This window comes from Equus caballus, chromosome 2 (assembly GCF_041296265.1).
Source record: "Equus caballus isolate H_3958 breed thoroughbred chromosome 2, TB-T2T, whole genome shotgun sequence".
Lineage (NCBI taxonomy): Eukaryota > Metazoa > Chordata > Mammalia > Perissodactyla > Equidae > Equus > Equus caballus.
Genome location: NC_091685.1, coordinates 75,918,804 through 75,926,830, shown reverse-complemented (window position 1 = coordinate 75,926,830; position 8,027 = coordinate 75,918,804). Strand labels below are relative to the sequence as shown.

Below are 8,027 nucleotides of genomic sequence, written 5' to 3'. Positions count from 1 at the left end.
GAATATGCCACCCCAAAATGTGCCTCTTTGACATAAGGATTATTTGGGGCTGATTATATTTGAAAGGCTGCAGATGCAGGAGAAATTCTGAAAACAGAGTAGAAGTTGCCATTTTATGAGGGAAATTTACATTTGTAAGGGAAATCTCCATTTGTAAGAGTGTCTTCCTCTCTGTAACAGAAAGAGGAGGATGTCTACATCTCTAGAAACTCTTGCTAATGGGTAAGACAGGGACTTAAGTCTGCATAACAGCCTTACCCTGGTTTACTCTGCTTTACCTGGTAACCTCCCATAATTGCCAGCGTCCTGCCTGCCCCCACCCCCCACATCTTCTTTTGTCTTTGGCTGGAGATGGTATTCAAGGTGCTGACTTGAGCCATTTCCAGGAGTTACTCCGTTTTCCTGGGTACCTCCCATGTATACAGAAGATATACATGCTATTAAACTTCTGTTTTTCTCTTGTTAATCTCTTTTTACTACAGAGGTGTGTCAGCCAAGAACCTGGGAGGATAGAGGGAAATTATATTTCCTCCTCTATACTGTAGAGGAGTAAGGATGAAAAAAGCAACCAAATTTGGTAAATGTGAATTCTGAGCCATCTGAAATATTTTTGTTTCAAGCCTCAAAATTGTGGGGGATTGGAATTAGCCACTCAAAAATGTGTCTCTTTGGCAAGAGGATTATTTTGAGCTGGTTACTTTTAAAAATTGCAGACATGAGAGACACTCTGAAAAGTAGAAGTTATCCTTTTCTAAGAGACATTTACATCTGTGAGGGAAATTTCCATCTGTAAAGGTGTCTTCCTCTCTGTACCAGGAAGAAGGGAGGTTGACCTTATCTCTAGAAACTCTTATTAGTGCAGAAGACAAGGACTTAAATCTACCTAATAACCTTACTCTTGTTTATGGTACTTTTCTGGTAATCTCCCACAACTGACTCCCCCCACCCCCAACATCCTCTTTTGTAGCTGAAGATGGTATTTAAGGTGAGAACCTCTGCCATTTTGGCTAGTTGCTCAGTTTTCCTGAGTCTCTACCATGTACACATGTTATAAAGCTTTGTTTGATTTTCTCCTGTTATTCTGTCTCATGTCAATTTAATTTGTAGTCCAACCAGAAGGACCTGGAGTGGGTAGAGGAAATATCTTCCTCCCCTACGAAATTGATGAGGGTTTCCTTAAGTTCTTTTATATTCTCATAAGACAAAAGTTTACAGTGATATGATTATCCTCACTTACCTGATTCTAAGAGTTTGGGATTGTAGCAGGGGAAAAAATTTCCTTTCTCCCTTTCTAGGTTCTGTGGCTAGTCTAAGAATTAAATGACATAGAATAGATTAACAGGAGGAAATAAAACCATTTTAATCACATATTGACACATACGAGTTTCACGAAGATATGAGACTGCAAAGGCAGCCAGAGAATTGAGACTTCTACACCATCGTGAGTTAAGGAAAGGGAGGGGTCTGGGGCTTCTGGGTTGGGGGAGGTATTTCACAGGAAGGTGAGAGGAGGAAATTTTTGGTAAACAAAGGTCGCCCGCTTGAGCAGATGAATCTCTTAGGTGACAAAGTGATCTCTGGTAACAGCTCTCTTCCTGCTACAGGCCCCCTTTCTAATGTACATTTCCTTTGTGATTGTAGATTTTCCCCCCCAAAATGGAGACATTTATTTTTTTTTAGGCAGTTAATGGGGAGGAAAAGGGCTTTTCCTGAGTCTGTTGAATGTTGCTTTCCTTCAGCACAAAATAATCCACATGCCCAAATAGCATATTTTGGGGTGACACATTCTTTTTTTTTTAATGTGATTGTCACAGAGGGAAAGACTTTTTTTGTAATTGAGGTCATATTGGTTTATAATATTGTGTAATTTCAGGTGTACATTATTATGTCTCAGTTTCTGTACAGACTGCATTGTGCTCACCACCAATAGTCTCGTTTTCATCTGTCACCATATATGTGTGCCCCTTTACCCCTTTGATCTGAGCCCCCACCCCCTTTCCCTCTGGTAATCACTAATCTGTTCTCTTTATCTATGTGTTTGTGTATCTTCCATATATGAGTGAAATCATAGAGTGTTTGTCTTTCTCTGTCTGGCATATCTCGCTTAACATAATACCCTCAAGGTCCATCCATGTTGTTGCAAACGGGACCATTTTGTCCTTTCTTATGACTGAGTAGTATTCCATTGTGTGTGTGTGTGTGTGTGTGTGTGTGTGTGTGTGTATGTATCTTTTTTTAATTGAGTTCATAATGGTTAACACCAATGTGAGATTTCAGTTGTACATTTTTTCTTGACTGTCACCACATAAGTGCTCCCCTTCACCCCTGTGCCCGCCCTCCACTCCTTTCCCCTGGTAACTACTGAACTGTTTTCTTTGTCTATGTACTTGTTGATATTCCACATATGAGTGAAATCATCTGGTGTTTGTCTTTCTCAGACTGGCTTATTTCACTTAGCATAATTCCCTCTAGGTCCATCCATGTTATTGCAAATGAGATGAATTTGTCTTTTTTTCTGGCTGAGTAGTATTCTATTGTATACATATACCTCATCTTCTTTATCCAATCATCACTCAATGAGCACTTGGGTTGCTTCCATGTCTTGGCTATTGTGAATAGTGCTGTGATGAACATAGGGGTGCATATGTTATTTTGAGTTGTTGATTTCAAATTGTTTGGGTATCCCACCCATTAGTGGAATAGCTGGGTCATACGGTTGTTCTATTTTTAGTTTTTTTGAGGAATCTCCATACTGTTTTCCATAATGGCTGCACCAGTTTGCACTCCCACCAGCAGTGTATGAGGGTTTCCTTTTCTCCATACCCTCTCCAACATTTGTTATTTTTAGTCTTAGTGATTATAGCCATTTTAACAGGCATAAGGTGGTATCTTAGTGTAGTTTTGATTTGCATTTCCCTGATGATTAGTGATGTTGAACATCTTTTCATGTGTTTATTGGCCATCTGTATATCTTCTTTGGAAAAATGTCTGTTCATCTCCTTTGCCCATTTTTTGATTGCGTTATTTGTTTTTTTATTGTTCAGTTGTGTGAGTTCCTTATATATTATGGAGATTAACCCCTTGTCAGATATATGATTTGCAAATATTTTCTCCCAGTTGGTGGGTGGTCTCTTTGTTTCGATCCTAGTTTCTTTTGCCTTGCAGAAGCTCTTTATGAAGCTCCCACTTGTTTATTTTTTCTTTTGTTTCCCTGGTCTGAGATGACATGGTATTTGAAAAGATCCTTTTTAGTTTGATGTCAGAGAGTGTACTACTGATATGATCTTCCAGGAGTTTGATAGTTTCAGGACATATCTTCAAGTCTTTGATACATTGTGAGTTTATTTTTGTGTATGGCGTGAGATAGTGGTCTACCTTCATTCTTTTGTATGTGGCTGTCCAGTTTTCCCAACACCATTTATTGAAGAGACTATCTTTTCTCCATTGTATGTTCTTGGCACCTTTGTTGAAGATTAGCTGTCCATAGATGTGTGGTTTTATTTCTGGGCTTTCAGTTCTGTTCCATTGATCTGTGTGCCTGTTTTTGTACCAGTATCATGTTGTTTTGATTACTATAGCTTTGTAGTACATTTTGAAGTCAGGGATTGTGATACTTCCAGCTTTGTTCTTTTTTCTCAGGATTGCCTTAGCAATTCGGGGTCTTTGGTTGCCCCATATGAATTTTAGTATTCTTTGCTCTATTTCCATGAAGAATGTCATTGAGGATTCTGAGGGGGATTGCATTGAATCTATAGATTGCTTTGGGTAGTATGGACATTTTGACTATGTTTATTCTTCCAATCCATGAGCAAGGAATCTCTTTAAGTCATTATCAATTTCTCTCAGTAATGTCTTATAGTTTTCATTGTATAAGTCCTTCACCTCCTTGTATACCATATCTTCTTTATCCATTTATCCGATGTTGGGCACTCGGGTTGCTTCCATGACTTGGCTATTGTGAATAATGCTGCAATGAACATAGGGGCGAATAGATCTCTTTGTATTGTTGATTTCATGTTCTTTGGATAAATATTCAGTAGTGGAATAGCTGGATCATAGAGTATTTCTATTTTTAACTTTTTGAGAAATCTCCATACTGTTTTCAACAGTGGCTGCATCAATTTGCATTCCCACCAGCAGTGTATGAGGGTTCCTTTTTCTCCATATCCCCTCCAACATTTGTGATTTTTTGTGTTGGTAATTATAGCCATTCTGACAGGTGTGAGGTGATATCTCATTATAGTTTTGATTTGTGTTTCCTTGATAATTAGTGACGTTGAACATCTTTTCGTGTGTCTGTTGGCCCTCATCTTCTTTGGAAAAATGTCTGTTCATATCCTCTGCCTATTTTTTGATCGGGTTGTTTTGTTGTTTTGAGTTGCATGAGCTCTTTATATATTATGGATATTAACCCCTTGTAAGATATATGATTTGCAAATATTATCTCCCAGTTGGTTGTCTTTTCATTCTGCTCCTGGTTTCCTTTGCCTTGCAGAAGCTTTTTAGTCTGATGTAGTCCCACTTGTTTATTTTTCCTTCTATTTCCCATGCCTGAGCAGACATGGTATTCAAAAAGATGCTGCTAAGACCAATGTCAAAGAGCATACTGCCTATATTCTCTTCTAGGAGTTTTATGGTTTCAGGTCTTACATTCAAGTCTTTAATCCATTTTGAGTTAATTTTTGTGTATGATATAAAATAATGGTCTACTTTCATTCTTTTACATGTGGCTGTCTAGTTTTCCCAGAACCATTTATTGAAGAGACTTTGTTTTCTCCATTGTATGTTCTTGGTCCCTTTCTCGAAGATAGCTGTCCATAGATGTGCGGGTTTTTTTGTTTGTTTGTTTTAAAGATTTTGTTTTTCCTTTTTCTCCCCAAAGCCCCCCGGTACATAGTTGTATACCTTTAGTTGTGGGTCCTTCTAGTTGTGGCATGTGGGATGCTGCCTCAGCATGGCTCGGTGAGTGGTGCCACGTCTGCACCCAGGATCTGAACCAGCAAAACCCTGGGCTTCCAAAGTAGAGTGCACAAACTTAACCACTCGGCCACAGGGCCGGCCCTAGATGTGTGGTTTTATTTCTGGACTTTCAATTCTGTTCCACTGATCTGTGTGCTGTTCTTGTACCAGTACCATGCTGTTTTGATGACTATCACTTTGTAGTACATTTTGAAGTCAGGGATTGTGATGCCTCCAGCTTTGTTCTTTTTGCTCAGGATTGCTTTGGCTGGGGTGACATGTTCTGAACCCCTTCACGATGTAACATCAATTCCCCCAAGTCATATGGATAGTTGACCAAGGCAGTGTTCTAATTTGGGTGTGGTACCTCTGTCTGTCCCAGAGGACATCCTCTATGTCCTCTATGCCCATTCCACAGCCCCAGTTGGGGTGAACGGCATGTGGGGATTTTGGCACAAGGTGGGTGGGGGAAGATAGGGCACAATAATAAAGGCATGGGAATGAAAGAGAGAGGCTGGGAGAGGATAATCTGTGTTTGACTAGAATGTGGTAGTGGGTAGAACCACCTGAAATAAACCCAGAGTTCTTCTTTTTTTAAGGAAGAAATATCTTCTCATCAACAGCAACCAATGATTTGAGGCAATAACAGTTCTCCTAACCAAGAAAGCTGCTTAGCTTGGCTTCATTTTCTCTGAGCTTCTACAGGCTGGATGAGTGATTGTCCAGCTGAGCTGGGACTAGCTGCAGGCCATGGGAAAGGGCTCTTCTTGGCAGCTGGAAATAAAAGGTCTGAAGACTCACGGGACTTTATGGGCTTCCAGCAAAGTGAGGACTGAGATTTTAGGGTGTATCCATTTCTCACTGCAGAGCCCAGCCTCCTGAAGAAAACCCGCCTCAGTCCAGTCCTTCATTCACAGTGCAATGGCGGTCGAAGCAGCCCTGGCAGGACTCCAGGCAGAAGCCAACTGTCCCATCTGTCTGGATTATCTGAGAGACCCTGTCACCATTGAATGTGGCCACAACTTCTGTCGATCTTGCATCCAACAGTCCTGGGAAGACCGCTGGGACATGTTCCCTTGCCCCGTCTGCCGTCACCCGTGCCAACAGAGGCACTTCAGGAGCAACGCCCAGCTGGGAAGGATGATCGACATCGCCATGCTCCTCCACCTCACCAGGAGCAAGAAGAAGAGGCAGGAAGCGGAGCGCTTGTGCGAGAAGCACAACCAGGTCCTGACCCTCTTCTGTGAGGAGGACCTGGAGGTGTTGTGTGCCCTGTGCACTCAGCCCCCTGACCACCAGGGCCACCAGGTGAGGCCCCCGGAGGAGGCTACCTCTCATCACAGGCAGATACTCAGCAGCTACATGGAGCCCCTGAAGAAGCAGGTGGCAGATGTTCAGAAATTAACAAGCATTCAAAGCAAAAAACCCTTAGAACTGGGAGAGAAGATGGAAAACCAAAGACAGGGATTATTCTCTGAATTTGAATGCCTGAAGCAGTCCTTAGAACGTGATCAAGATGTAGTTCTCTCAAAGGTAGCTGATGAAGAGAAGGACATTCAATAGAAACTCAGTGCAAACATAACCGCATTTTCAGACCACATTTCCACCCTCAAAGGTCTACTAAGCAAAGTAGTAGAGAACAGTGTGATGTCTGAAGTATAATTGCTCTCACAAATTAAGAATTTCTACCAGGGGGCCGGCCCGGTGGTGCAGCGGTTAAGTGCACATGTTCCACTTAGGCGGCCCGGGGTTTGCCAGTTCGGATCCGGGGTGTGGACATGGCACCGTTTGTCAAGCCATGCTGTGGTAGGCATCCCACATATAAAGTAGAGGAAGATGGGCACAGATGTTAGCTCAGGGCCAGTCTTCCTCAGCAAAAAGGGGAGGATTGGCAGCAGATGTTAGCTCAGGGCTAATCTTCCTCAGAAAAAAAAAAGAATTTCTCCCAGAAGTCTGAGGATGAGATGAGCCCATCAATCTTTTCCATTCAGCTAAGGAGAAAAGGCTGCAGTTTCCCTCTCCAGCATTCTGCTTTGCAGAAAATTATAGAGAAATTCAGAGTAAATATAATTCTAGATCCTGAAACAGCACACCCTCACCTGATGGTCTCTGAGGATAAAACATGTGTGACTTACAAAGAGAAAACAAAACCTGATTTTCCAAAAAGATTTACAGTCAACACAGTTGTCCTTGGTTTTCCATTTTTTCATTCTGGAAGGCATTTCTGGGAGGTAGAAGCGAGGGAGAAATCTGAATTGGCTCTCGGGGTTTGCAAAGACTCTTCCCACAAAGGCAAGGAGACCTCCATCAGCCCAGCAGAGATGCTGGAAGATTCAACTGCAGGGAGATAGTTACGCTGCACCAGGAGCTGTTCCACCCCCTCTACTGTTAGAAGTGAAACTCGGAAGCATTGGCATTTTCCTGGACTACCAGCTGGGTGAGATCTCATTTTACAACATGACTGAGAAATCGCACATCTATACTTTCACTGACACTTTTACTGGACCTCTGAGGCCTTATGTCCACATAGAATCTGAATCAAAACCTCTCAGAATCTGTACAGGAACAGACTGTGAATGAAAACTCCCTGCTAGGCTAGATCGTTTTTTTTTTTAAGATTGGCACCTGAGCTAACAACTGTTGCCAATCTTTTTTTTTTTTTTTTTGAGGAAGATTAGCCCTGAGCTAACTACTGCCAATCTTCCTCTTTTTTTTGCTGAGGAAGACTGGCCCTGAGCTAACATCCATGCCTATCTTCCTCTACTTTATACGTGGGACGCCTACTACAGCATGGCTTTTACCAAGCAGTGCCATGTCCACACCCAGAATCTGAACTGGCGAAACCCAGCCTGCTGAGAAGCGGAACGTTCGAACCTGACCACTGTGCCACCGGGCCGGACCCCCCCTTTTTTTTTTTCTGCTTTTTTCCTCCCCAAATCCCCCCAGCACATAGTTGTGTATTTTTTTAGTTGTGGGTCCTCCTAGTTGTGGCATGTGGGATGCCGCCTCAACGTGGCCTGATAAGTGGTGCCATGTCCTTGCCCAGGATCCGAACCGGTGAAACCCTG

General features: G+C 42.2%; 1 protein-coding gene across 1 annotated transcript; it reads left to right on the top strand.

Annotated features, from left to right (window-relative positions):
- The first annotated feature begins 5,880 nt into the window (after positions 1 to 5,880).
- Positions 5,881 to 7,539, top strand: TRIM75 (tripartite motif containing 75). Its single transcript, XM_001915831.4, is given in 3 exon segments — positions 5,881 to 6,663; positions 6,912 to 7,237; positions 7,239 to 7,539. Coding segments are annotated over 3 exon segments (1,410 nt in total).
- Positions 7,540 to 8,027: the final 488 nt, after the last annotated feature.